The 13,157-nt window shown below is 43.3% G+C and overlaps 1 protein-coding gene across 7 annotated transcripts in view; it reads left to right on the top strand.

Moving 5' to 3' along the window:
• ANKRD27 (ankyrin repeat domain 27) overlaps nt 1-13,157 on the top strand; it is a 68,381-nt gene that overhangs the window by 30,319 nt on the left and 24,905 nt on the right. For all 7 annotated transcript variants that reach the window (XM_053400306.1, XM_053400309.1, XM_053400311.1 and 4 more), the window contains 6 exons: nt 473-594; nt 1,336-1,414; nt 3,159-3,291; nt 10,083-10,175; nt 11,039-11,166; nt 12,278-12,360. In XM_053400306.1, coding sequence (XP_053256281.1) covers nt 473-594; nt 1,336-1,414; nt 3,159-3,291; nt 10,083-10,175; nt 11,039-11,166; nt 12,278-12,360 — 638 coding nt within the window. The remainder of the gene's footprint in view (nt 1-472; nt 595-1,335; nt 1,415-3,158; nt 3,292-10,082; nt 10,176-11,038; nt 11,167-12,277; nt 12,361-13,157) is intronic.

Genomic DNA, 13,157 nt, shown 5'->3' with positions numbered 1-13,157 from the left:
CACTGGACTCTAGGCAGATCCCAAGGGATAATACTTCTGCTGCAACAGCATATGGAAGAGAGCTTGTAGAACTGCTCCCTTGGGATGTGTGCACAGGAGCTTATCAATATGTTGATAAGCAACACAAGTTTTTTTATCAATATGTTTGTGCTGGAGTTTGCTGACTCCTCAGCTTACTTCCTGTATTTGTGCCTTCAGCAGCAGCTGGGTCTGGAGATCATAGTAGGCAGCAGTGTCTTATCTCTGTTGTAAAGAGCTTCATTTGCTCAGCTTTGTGAATGAAAAAGTCATCAGAACAGGCCAGACCACCTACTCTTCTCCCTGGTCATTTGGCAAGCCTGAATTATGCTGAATGTAGGGGTAGAAGTTGGTGTGGTTTGAAATAGGTGCCCACTTTTCGACAGTCACTGTTGCTGCTGCTCAAGTCTGGTGTGTGTGCTAAGTACTCCTTTCTTTTGACCACACTTCACAGCTTCAACATTCCTCGTGCGAAGCGAGAGCTGGGCCAGCTGAATAAGTGCACCTCCCCACAACAGAAGCTCCTCTGTCTGCGCAAAGTGGTTCAAATCATAATGCAGTCTCCTAGCCAAAGAGGTCTGTAACCATGGCAATGTAATAATGGTTTCAATAGATCGCCTCTCTGTGCTTTGAAAAGCCATCTTCATAAGCTTTTAAATGGGTGCATGTGAGCAGAACCTTGAAATGTAACATTCAGGTGCTTGTTTTCAGGTGTTTATTGGTCTGTTCTTGTTTTATCATGTATTTTGTGTCCTTGTTTTGTATTATGTTATGAACCACCCTGTGATCTGCAGATAAAGTGTGGTATACAAATGTTTACAACAACAAAAAATTTTCTTGTCACTTGGAAATTAGTGCTTTCCCTTGAACTGAGGCATCTGAAATACTTTTCCAGGGTGTATGGCAGGGCTTGTTCTGAGACTCCCCAGCTTGAAAGGGCTAGAATAGAAGGTATAATTCAGACAGTACTTAGACCATTGTCCTTGGCACTTGTTGGGCTGGTCTTTTCTTACTTTTACCCAGAAAGATGGCTTGAAAATGAGTAAAAGACTTCAAGGAACTGGTTATATCTTTGTAGGATTTTAAATTGAACTACCTTGTGTTTAGGAGTGCCTGCTGTATTTCTTTGTTTCACACAAAGGGCATGCCTTCAAGATGTGCCTGAAGCTTCTGGATTTAAAAACTGCTGCTGATCAATTGTGGTGGCAGCGCCTTTAGTCTGCCGAAAGCTTTCTAAACACTGCAGCCCTAATTAGAAGCATTTAGGCACTATCACTAGCATAGAAATGTGACTCCACTTTTTCCTCCCCACTTCAGTTAACATGGAGACCATGTGTGCAGATGACCTTCTCTCAGTCCTGCTGTACCTTCTTGTGAAAACGGAGATTCCAAACTGGTATGTGACAAGTCTCCTTCTGCTCCTGGGTGTTATTTCTCTGCTGCAAGAGCGCTAAACAAGGCAGGGTGCTGAAAGGTTTCTAGCATTGCTTGAAGTCATGGAGTCTGTAAGCTAGGATGGCCATCAGCTGCCAGCTGCCCTCCTCCCCCCGGCCCAATATTGATTGTGTTTCAGGATGCGAAGGGGTCTGGTTTGTGACTCTGGGTAGCTCCACTTATCCAGATAATTGCATAGCTGATTTAAGTGTTTGGTTCCATTTCCAAATGTGATTAAGAAATCACATGTTCCAGTATTGGAGCCAAACCCGCTCCAAATAAATTGGATGCAGAATCTGACTTCAGTCTTAAAATCCAACCTACATTTGGTTTATGGGATAATTTGAAGTCTGTACTAGCTGTTCACTGGGAAATGACCGTTGCAGTACAGTCCTGTCTCCTGAGCAAAGCCTTAATTGGATGCTTCTGTGTTCTAAGGTTTTATAGCAGAACTGTGAGAAGCATTGTGACTTGCCTTGGACTTGAAATAGTAGTTTGAGTCAAGGACCAAAAATATATATTATCAATTCTATGATTGCATTGCCCTGGAAATGGGCATAATAACACTGCACAGCCTAGTGCTTCTAACTGGTGGCTGTTTCAGACTCTCCAATCGAGAGGCATCCTGAGTCAGAAATGTTCAACCTGGTCCTCTTATTGCCATTTGAGTAGAAACTCCTTTTGGGTGTGAATATGTAATATTTTGCTGCTTTTGGAAATCACTTGCCTTGCTTGGACAGCATGTATCACAAATCTGAAATCTCACAGATCTGAAATATGTGTAGGGTACTAACATCTGTCACAAAATAGACCTCGGTTGTTACATTGGTAAGATGCAACTGGTAACTAAAAATGTAAATGCTTACAGCAGACCTGTTGTATTAGCAACGTGCCATTTCCAGGGATTACATGCATTTAACAAATGTGCTTATGTTTTTGGACGTCAGTTATAACGCAGGGCTGATTTTTTTTTTAATCTGTGTGTCTTGAATGTGCACGTGTTGTGTCCTTTTGTAAATGTGTGGCTTTTTGAAGCAAAGCACTGCACAGCTTGCATCCCAGGACAGGGTATTGCAATACAAATGGCATGGCTTTTTGTGGTGGTAACCTGCTAGAAAATAAAGCCAAATTGTTTTAATCTTATTTTTTTCTTCTACCCCCTGCCTCCTAAAACCCACCAATATGATTGTATCCATCAGAATGATCCTGGAAAGCTGTAATAAGTGTGATCCCTATAGTCTTTTTATAGCTTGTCAGTTTTGACTGCCAATCCAAGAATGCCATTTCTGGTTTTGTTGGGGCTGGGAGTTCAATAGTATCAGAGATCAAAATATATCCTGTTATTGGAAGTATGTAGGATCAAACTGCAGAAAAAGTGTGGATTAATAACATGTTGTCTTCATGGCTTTCTGTTCAGGAGCCTTTCATGATCAGCTGTGTGCATTCTGAAAATGGAACAGGCGCCCTGCTCTTTCCTCCCTAAATATTGTGCCTGCAAGCATTGAAACCCACTCAGAATAAATTAAACTTGTGGATGATGAGGGGCTCTCTGTGGGAGATAGGATAAATGTTTTGATCTTGCATTAGTGATTGGAAGTTGAGGACCCAATTAGATGTGCATGCAATTTTAAGTGACCTTTCTCAATCATCTCTACTTCTTGAATAATGTCTTGGAAGCCTTATATGCTATTTTATTTTCTGTCTAGGATGGCAAACTTGAGTTACATCAAGAACTTCAGGTTTTGCAGCTCAGCAAAGGATGAACTTGGATACTGCCTGACTTCAGTTGAGGCTGCAATAGAATACATCCGTCAAGGAAACCTCTCGGACAGGCCAACAGTAAGTCACTTTAATAGGGGTTGCAGCATAAAGTCTGGCTTGATAACTGCAATTGTGCAGCAGTTGTGATTGTAATAGGAGTGCCTTCTGGACGTACATCTCATTTGCAACAGTTTGCTGTTTGCCTGTGCACATTGCTTAAAGGTCTCCGTAAGCAGACTTGAGCCATTGCTCAAAGAGACTTGTAAAAGGACAACCTTGAGCCCTGGTAGACTTCTGTTCAACTTTATTTGGAGGACAAGGAGTATGAGCTGTAGATACAGTTCCTGCAACTTGTGCCTTATAGCTTGTATGTGCATAAGCACACTGTAAAGGGAATTGGGGGTTGCTTGTGCGTAAAGGGTGCTGCAGCTCTAGGCAACGTTGCCTGGCTAAACCTTTCCCTGGCTGGACAGCCCTTTCTCCATGGCTGTGTCAGTCACTGGCAGAATCCGTCAGTGGGCGTTTTCTGAACTTCTTCCAGCATAAAAATTCTTTCACCCCAAGTCTCCGCCTAGCCTCTCTGCGCGGAAGTCTCCTGCGCAGAGTGGGCGTGCCCAACGGAGGTCCTGGGCTCTCCCCGCTGCTCTCTGTGGAAGAGTCTCGGAGCCCTCCCTCCGCAGTCTCCCCTTGCTTCCTGGTGTCCCTCCTCAAAGGAAGCTTGCTCTCTCTCCCTGCTGGTCCCTTCTCCTGCATCGTTAGGGAACCTTACCTCCACTCTAGGCTCCGATGGCAGTTCCCTGACACACACCCATGCTCTTCTATGCACTCCACCATTTGTCTCCAAGTGTTGGCATGTTTAGAATAGACAGTGCCTAAAATTATAGCAGTGGGATACAATTAGATCCCTTTTATCAGTAAAAAAAATAAATACCATGCTTAACATTTCAGAATTCAGGAAACAGATCTGTAGCATTGCTGAAGCTAAGTAGCTGTTGCCCTCTCCAGGAATTGGGATGGGAGATCACCAGGAGAGCCCTGTAAGAACAGAACATGCACACAATAAATGTGGGCCACATCTGCACCAGGCATTGAAAGCACTATTAAACCACTTTAAACTGTCATGGCTTCTCCCAAGGAATTCTGGGAACTGTTGTTAAGTATCAGGAGTTTCTAGGAGATCTCCTATTCCCCGCCCCCCGAGCTGCTGCAATTTCCGTAGTGGGTTAACAATAACTCTCTTCCCAGGGAATTCTGGGAATTGTAGCTCTCTGAAGGGGAATAGGGGTGTCCAACAACTCTCGGAACTCTTAGCAAACTACAGTTCCCAGGATGCATTTTTTGGAGAGAGCCATTATTATTAAAGTGGTACAATACTGGTTTAAATGTGGGCAATGGATGTGGCCATGAAACAGGTGGAAATGCTGCAGAAATCCTTTGGTCAGTGTAGTTTCCTCGGACTTTATTTTAACCTTCCAAAACTAGGTGCTCCCGCTCTGATCTGGAGGCTGAAGGATGTGAACTTGGTACCACAATGAAACCTGCACCTGATCCAGCTGCCAAGAAATGGAACTTAGCTGCTTAATGGCTCTGTCTGTGGGGCTTGACATAGAAGGGGGTGGGGGCCCTACTGTGGGACACACATCACAAAATCTGCTTTTTAAAATTCGTTTTACAGCATTTTTCACTTTGCTCTTTCAGTGGTAAAATCTTTTAAGCAGATTTGTGGCACTTGGCTACTCCTTTTTTATATTAAAAAAAAAAGCAAATGTGTATCACAAGTCTTGCTTCCTAACTACTATGTAAAAAAAAGAAAAGAAAAAAGTTTGTGTCCAAAAAGAGGGATAAAAATAAAAATAAAAGCCCACATTTATATTTCAGTCTTTGATCTGAAGGAAGTTTGAACTCTTTAATATCAGTTACCCACCTTGTTAACAGAAATGATTCGGGCAGAGATGTTAAGACTACAGCAACTTGCTATGTTTTGTAAAATAAAAGGCATAAATGAACTTGGATGACAAATGTGTGTGTGTTCTTTAAAGTAAAGCTGCTTTGAAACAACAACAAAAATGCTTTTCTGTCTTTAAAGTTAGTTTACTTTTTCTTGCTGGCAATTTTACCTAAATACATACTTGGATGCTTCTAAGCTGCCTTGTGCTGCTAGGTTTCAATAGCTTTTTACTGTCAGACTCTTCGTATGGAAGGAGAATCTTCTGACGTTGCACTGACATCTCTTGGTGCAAGATTTCAGACTTAAGTTCTCTCGAGTTTGAAGAATCCTGCTTTACTGTGTGTGGCAGGCAAATTATTTAAGAGACCTTGACTGTGGATTTCTTGACCCAAATTGGACACACTATCGGGCACACATTTAAACCTAATCAGTTCAGTTACATTGAAAGCAGCGTTGCAGGGGGCAGCTGGTCTTTTTTATATTTGCTAATGGAGTTCAGTGGGGTAGGAAAGTGCCTAGGTAAGCCATCAGTAGGGATTTCTAAAGCACTTATTGTTTGAATTGGGGTCCCTACTTTCTGTCTTCACAAGAGGGCATACCTGGATTTTAAGTATACAAGAACATGGTGAGATGCCTTCACTCCCCGCCTCCTCTGATCAAATTATTGGTGTATCTAGCTTCAGTGTGATAGCAACTCTTAGGTTTGAGATGGGAGTCTTTCGAAGCCCTATGAAGAGATGCTGGGATTGAACATGGGTGCTCCTCTCCCATGCAAAGCATGTGCTCTGCCACTGAGCCTATGGCCCTCCTTCACAGATGTATGCTGCCATGGCGTTTAGTACCCTGCCTGCTGGATACAGTGTTAACCCCCCAGCTCCTGTCACTGTTTGTGGCATCAGTTGCCTTTTCTCTGAGGCACTTGTAGAAAATTGTCCTAGGCAGACCAGTCAGTGCTTATCCCTATTGCTGAAGTGCAACTTGAAACACTGCTCTCTAGCGTGCCGCCATCACGAGAGTAAAAAAGGAAAGGGTTGACGCTTAACACTTGGAAAAAATCTCTTTAAAACTGCCTGGCAGATCCCTTTGAAAGAAGCCACCAGCAGGGCCTTTCCTCCTCAGTACCCACTGCAGCCTAGAGCTACAGTGTGCAAGCTGTAAATTCAGGCATGCGGGAAATGGGAACAGCAGCACTTCCAATGGCTAAATAGTACACTGATTGGCTTAATACAGAATCAGAACACCAGTCTGCCACCTCAGCATTGTCTTCAAGGACTGGCAGTTCCTCCCTGGGGTTTCAGGCAGGTTTGGGAATCCCTCCTGAGTCCTACCTGCAGGTGCTACTGGGGCCTTCTGCATGCCAAGCAGGGACTCAGCCACTGAGCTACGGCAAACCTGGGTCATATGTACAATAGTTTATGTGGGTTGCATAATCCCAGGCATAAATGTGGCAATCTCGGGGGCACTTGACTCTTGTTTGGAAAGCTGAAGCCATGTCCCCTTGCTCTTCAGCACGTGGCATCGTAGGACAGTGTCTTCTGACTACATCAATTGCAGAAGGATGGCTTGCTGTGGAGAGCAAGCAGGAGTCCTACAAAATTAATGTTTAAACCACTAATACTTATCCTGTTCCAATTTCTTAAATTATATGCTGCCTTGGGAGTGCTCCTCTTGAAATTATAAATGCTCCATCAAGAAAACATTGAAGCCTCTACCAGACCAAACAGCAATAAGCATTTAAAGTAAAGCTTTAAATAATCCAGTGGCAGCTGTATAGAATCCCTGAAATTACAGATATCTCTGCCCTAGTGCAGGAGCCGGAGCATTGGGTTCCATCACCCTAGCAGAACCCACAGCTGATTCCTGCTCCACCCTTCTCCCCTACTTTTTTCTTCTTCCTAGGCATACAGTGCCAGATGATGTGATCAAGGCATCCTTTTAATTTCTACTGTGCCCCAGGTCATGTTCTGCAGCATTGTGGGAAACAAAAGAGTAGTTAGATCCTGCTGTCAAGTGCTGGTACCAAAGCCAGGTAAAACGTCTTAGAGCCCACCAGCAGCAGAGGCAGTCCAAGAGAGGACCATTTGCTCAGGGTCCCCTCAAATCTGAGAGGAGCAGTATGAGTCCCTCACTTGCTTGTTGGAGGGAGAAATTGTTGGGGGCAGTGGAGTGTGCTGCTTGGAAGGAAGAACTGGCTAGGACCATGAATAGGAGTGTCCCTTGTTGGAGGAAGGAAACATTGCCTCTCATATAGCAGGTCCCAATTGTGTGTATATCACCAGTATGTTCGATATGATGCTAACCTGGTGCCTTGTTGAACAACTATCAGGCCCAGCCAGCACAGCAAATGATTAGGGGAGTTGGCACCAGGTTCATGGAACTATTTAGCTTGGGGCAATTATATTCTACTTTTATAAGATGAAAAACCACTCAAAATGGCTAAACCCAAGCTGCATTGGAAATTGAAATTGAAACAATGAAACTGAATAAGCAGCAGGAAACCATAGTACGAGTGCAGACAAACAGGTTTATGCTCAAAATATAAGCACTACCTTCACTGAGTCCTTTCTAATCATACAAAATGTGTACAAAAGAAACTGGGCTCTTCCTTAAACCTGCTGTCCAGTCTAGTCCTAATCTTTAGTAGATTACAGGCTAGTTGTTCCTCTAGCCCAGTGTGGTCCACTTTGACTGGCAGGTATTCTCAACGGTCTTCACCATCACAAGCTCCCTGGTTTTGTTACTAGCAACTGAATTTCAGGATCTTCTGCATGCAAAATGTGCTCTATCATTCAGCTCTTGTCATTCCTTAACCACATTCTAACTTAGCCGCCCAGAGTGGCTGGGGAGGCCCAGCCAGATGGGCGGGGTATAAATAATAAATTATTATTATTATTATTATTATTATTATTATTATTATGGCCCTTTTGTTACCTTACTCCATCAGCATAGTAGGCCTTATCCCAAGCTGCCATAGTTACCAGTGGAGGCCAGAGCCCTGTGAGTGGAAGTAATCAAGTGGGAAAGGACCATTTGGTCATACCGAGATGGTCTGACATAGCAATGGTATTTGGACCACATCAGATAAAGCTAGGAAATAGGGCCAGTGTGAATGTGCCCCACTATTTATTTGTATGGGGCTTGGACTATGCACTCATTCAGTTTTACACACCACTGTTGCTGCCATATTTGGAGGTTGTATGCATCACACCCTTGCGGGGTGACCTTGTTGGTGTGGGAGAGAAACCAGAGTTTTTGGCTGGAATTTTTTGACACACACCATAACTCACATGGCAGGGCAACTAAAAACATCACAGCCCATATACAATTTGAGGTGGTGCATTTTCCAAGTGAGTGAGGACCATACTGCCTTACATATGCAGATTCAAATGAGTGCTATAGCTCTGTTTGCATTAGTGAGCAAATAATCTGGTTTGTGACACCCGCTTCATGCTAACGGTAACTTTCCAGGAATTACTGCAAAATGCCCCAATGACTTACAAGCTGAGATGCTGTCTACCCTACATTTATCTTTCTCTTTTACAGAACAGGCAATGTTGCTTTCCCATGTGCCATTTTCATCAGCTCTATAAGAAACTTGAAAGTTAGACTGACTAGAGCTATGTATTCAAGGGACACATTAATTTGGACATAAAACTTTAAGTCAAAGGTTACCTGTGCCTTCAACGTGAATTTACAGCCAAGCCAGGCAGTGCCACTAAACTGAGCACAGGGGAGGCAGGAATGGCTCATAAGATTCCAGGGCCCTAAAAACACAGGAACTACTTTCCTCAGGAATGTTAAGCTGGCACTTCGATCTGCCTGTAAATTACATTGTTACAGACACCACTTTTGCCACATTTCTTTTGTCTCTTGAGAGGACTGGGAAGTACTTGCTATGGGCATAATATAAACATTTATTATGGCACAATATGGCTGCATTATATAGTAACATGATAAGCACCAGAGGTTAGATGGGTGGTGACTATAGTGGTGTTCTTGTTAGGGAATACTCTCCTCAGAGACACTTGTATCCACACTTCCCCTTGTCCTGCTGCTCTCCCCTGGGGAAAAGTGCTCTTTAGTGCTGAGTAGGAGCAAATGGCAATTCAGGTTTTCTGTGGATTGCCATTTGTTCCAATTTATTGTTAAAGAGCAGCTATTCCCTGGGAAAAGAATGGGGCAAGGGGACAACCACATGGACTGCTGCCTAGAAAGCATATAAATAATAAAATTATTATTATTATAGGTCAAGCAGAAAACCACTCTTATATGTGCTTTCTAGGCACCAGCCCTCCCCTGGTGTCAACGTTGGTGACTTTCTGGAGCCAGTTTAACACTGGTTTATTTGGCCACGTTTCTCATGAAACTGCAACGTCTGCTCTTCTATGTATATTGCCGCTTTTACTTTGTTTTTTATTGATGGTATTACATGGCCTTAATTCAGTTTCATTCTAACCTTATTACAGTGGTACCTCGGGTTACATACGCTTCAGGTTACAGACTCCGCTAACCCAGAAATAGTACCTCGGGTTAAGAACTTTGCTTCAGGATGAGAACAGAAATTGTGCGGCGGCAGCGACAGCAGGAGGCCCCATTAGCTAAAGTGGTGCTTCAGGTTAAGAACAGTTTCAGGTTAAGAACGGACCTCCAGAATGAATTAAGTTCTTAACCCGAGGTACCACTGTATTGTTATTATTGTTTTTCTTTTTAGTTTTTCTTTGTACATGTAAAGGCAGGGTATAGGCCTTTTAAACAAATAAAATAATTGAAAATATCTTACTTGGTATAATCAGATCATGGGCATCAATTTTACGTTGTTGAGCTTGGCTTGAAAATAGACTTTGCTGGGTTGAACTGATCAATTCAGGGTTGTATGCTATGCCAGGAATAAATTGATAGTAGGTTCTTTTCCCCCTCACAGGGATCTGAAGGATTTAGTGAGAAGCTATTCTTAAGACAAAGAATGAATTTACTGTCTCAGATGTCCAACACCCCAATTGACTGCTTGTTTCAGGTTTGGATTGCATGGATATTATGTCAGCTCTGAGAAATGGCCAGAAAACTACATTCCATTCTAAGAAAGTTTAGAACCCTTGTAACAGCTCAATGTTTTGAAGGTTCCACCCCCTTAAAATATAAATCTTTCCATGATTTTGCTTTTGTTTTAGAGTGAGTGAAAGAGATGTCCAGTCCCCCCACTAGTTTAGCTTTTATTGGATATTTCAATTACTGATGGTTCAAACAGACCAGGTAGTTGCTTTTGCACAGCCAACAACATGTCCAGTCAGAGCCTGTATATTATGATTAAGGTTTGGGAGAAAATGCTGGCTGGTTAGATGACGATATTATTATTTTATTAAATTTATATCCTATCCTTCCTCCCTAATGAGCCTAGGGCAGCAAACATGTCAATTATAAAACAACACAATAAAAACGTCTAAAATTAGTTAAAAACAAAACTTACCAATGATCTCAGGGTTGCCAGGATCTTTCAGCCATCCAAATGATCAAGTAGGATGTGGCCAAGCTGCTCCAGGATGATATGGGGTATCTAGACCCACTTCTGGACAGTGTTTAGGATTGAAATAACTTTGGCTGATCCATTTTTGCTATGATGTAGAGAGGAGGAGCGTGACCCAGTTGATTCTGCTGGACTTTTCAGTTGTGGCACCTTTTTAGGATTGGCCATGGTTCTGCTTCTATGTTGCATTCCAGAAGATGCTGCTGGGAGACCTATGCAGATCTAGGTTTCTGTAATGTATGAATCCACCCCTATTCATATTCACCTTTCTTCTGCCTTCTCCTGCACCCCACCTCCATCTGTTTGGTTCTGAATTTGGCGCCAGTGTCTGTCTCACCTTTTGCCCTTCTTTGCAGCATGTTGCTTCAGGCAACCAGGAAGAAGCAGAGCGCTTGTTAAGCCAAGGGGACAACGATAAGGACACTGTGCAAAAAATGTGCCATCCGCTTTGTTTCTGTGATAAGTGTGAGAAGCTGGTTTCTGGGTAAGGGTTGTGTTTTCAAAGTTTTCCAGACTTTTTCAAAGCATAATTGGGAACTATGTTGCTAGTGAGTTGGTTGAGACATAACCCTAAACTATGGTTTGTGCTAACTGCAGTGTAGACTCCAAACCATGGTTTGTACAGTTCCTTCCCCCAATCCCTGTAGAATCTCTGAATTCTCTCCCAACCAGCAACCTCTGAGGGCAAAGCAACATCCCAATGTTGTTCCAAGGAGCCCAAACCATGATTTATTAATTTAGATGCAAAGTCAAGGCAACAGTTTGCCAAGCCGTAGGTGAACCAGGTTTACATCCTGCTTTGGTGATGGCAGACAATGTTTCAGCCAATCAACTACAGTGGTACCTCAGGTTACATACACTTCAGGTTACATACGCTTCAGGTTACAGACTCCGCTAACCCAGAAATAATGCTTCAGGATAAGAACAGAAATCGGGCTCTGGCAGCGCGGCGGCAGCAGGAGGCCCCATTAGCTAAAGTGGTGCTTCAGGTTAAGAACAGTTTCAGGTTAAGAACGGACCTCCAGAACGAAGTAAGTACTTAACCCGAGGTACCACTGTACCATGAATGTTTGGTGATGAGAGAGGGAAATTTAAAGTGGTTGGCTTTTCTACTGCAAGGTGAGCAAAGCGGCTTATAAAGCTTTATTTCCCTCCCATGACCTTTTCTAACAGCAAAAAAGCTTTGCTGACTATTCAGGCTGTAGCGTTCCTGCTTCAGCCTTGTTCCTCGGACAAAATTTCCCTGGGAACAGCACTACATCATGGCACAGTGTTGTTCCCAGGGACACCCTCAGGAGAAAAAGATGTCTGTCGCCATCACAGCCATCACAGCAGCTATTCAGTAAACGTACAAGAGCTCTGTAAGGTAGATTGGTATTATTATTTCCATTATACGGGTGGGAGGAACTGAGGCGAAGAGAACAGTTCAGTGTTGAGACCAGATTCAGCTGGTGACCTTCGACAAGCCATGCAAGGCTGCTCACTTGTCGCCATGTTCTTTGATGATTTTAAACAAGGCAGCTGTGTGAAACATACACTGTCCTTTGCTTGCCTGTGTTCTGTTTGTTAAGGATGACTTTTTTTTTTACTTTAAGGAAGCTGAACGATCCTTCCATTGTGACACCGTTTTCTAGAGATGACCGGGGATTCACTCCGCTTCATATAGCTGCAATATGCGGTAAGCGCTGCAGCTCATGGATTATGGCAGTAGTTTTCTGATTCCCCACTCTCTACAAACCATTGTCTTCTGAGGAGTCCCTGAGCATCTGTTACAGACCCTCCCTTCACCCGGCACGTTGCACAGAATTCTCAGATGTTCTTGAAGCTTCACCTACAGCAGCCGCCAGGCCTTGAGGACCCTCCCGTATAAACTGAGCATGAGCGTAATGATGCATCCAGCATACACTTACAACTTCAAATTGCAATTGAAGGACGCACTTGTCTTTTGTCCCCTGTTCTGATCTTCTCATGGAGAAGAGACCTTTTGTCCATGGCAGACCCACATGGTTCAACCACTGGCATTACAAGTTAAAACTATCAGAGAGTGGGTGAATGGAAACACCTCTGCTTGAGAGCCGCTACTAGTCAGAAAAGACAGTGCTGGGCTACTAGTTTGATTTGTTATAAAGCCGTTTGCTTACAACAACAACTACTACTACTACTATTACTACTACTACTACTACTACTGGTTAGCCTTCCAAGGGTTTCAGGGGTACTCTGGGGCACAGTTAGAAAGCTATTAGAATTCCACTCCAAGTCTGGAGTGGATTTGAACATCTGCCCAGCACAAATCTTGCTACAAGGAGATCATTTGCTCTACAGAAACAAACTGCAGTATACAGACCTAACTGTAAGTCTGTATGGCTATGGTTATTCCAGATGGGAGCTGGTGGCCAGATTATCTTGCTTTTTGGCTTGATTTGATTTATTGTGTTTCTGTGCTGCTTTTCATTCAAATGAATCCCAAAGTGGCTT

Source organism: Podarcis raffonei, chromosome 8 (genome assembly GCF_027172205.1).
Source record: "Podarcis raffonei isolate rPodRaf1 chromosome 8, rPodRaf1.pri, whole genome shotgun sequence".
NCBI classification, from domain to species: domain Eukaryota; kingdom Metazoa; phylum Chordata; class Lepidosauria; order Squamata; family Lacertidae; genus Podarcis; species Podarcis raffonei.
The sequence above is the reverse complement of the archived record's forward strand: the minus strand, read 5'-3'. Positions and strand labels throughout refer to the sequence as shown.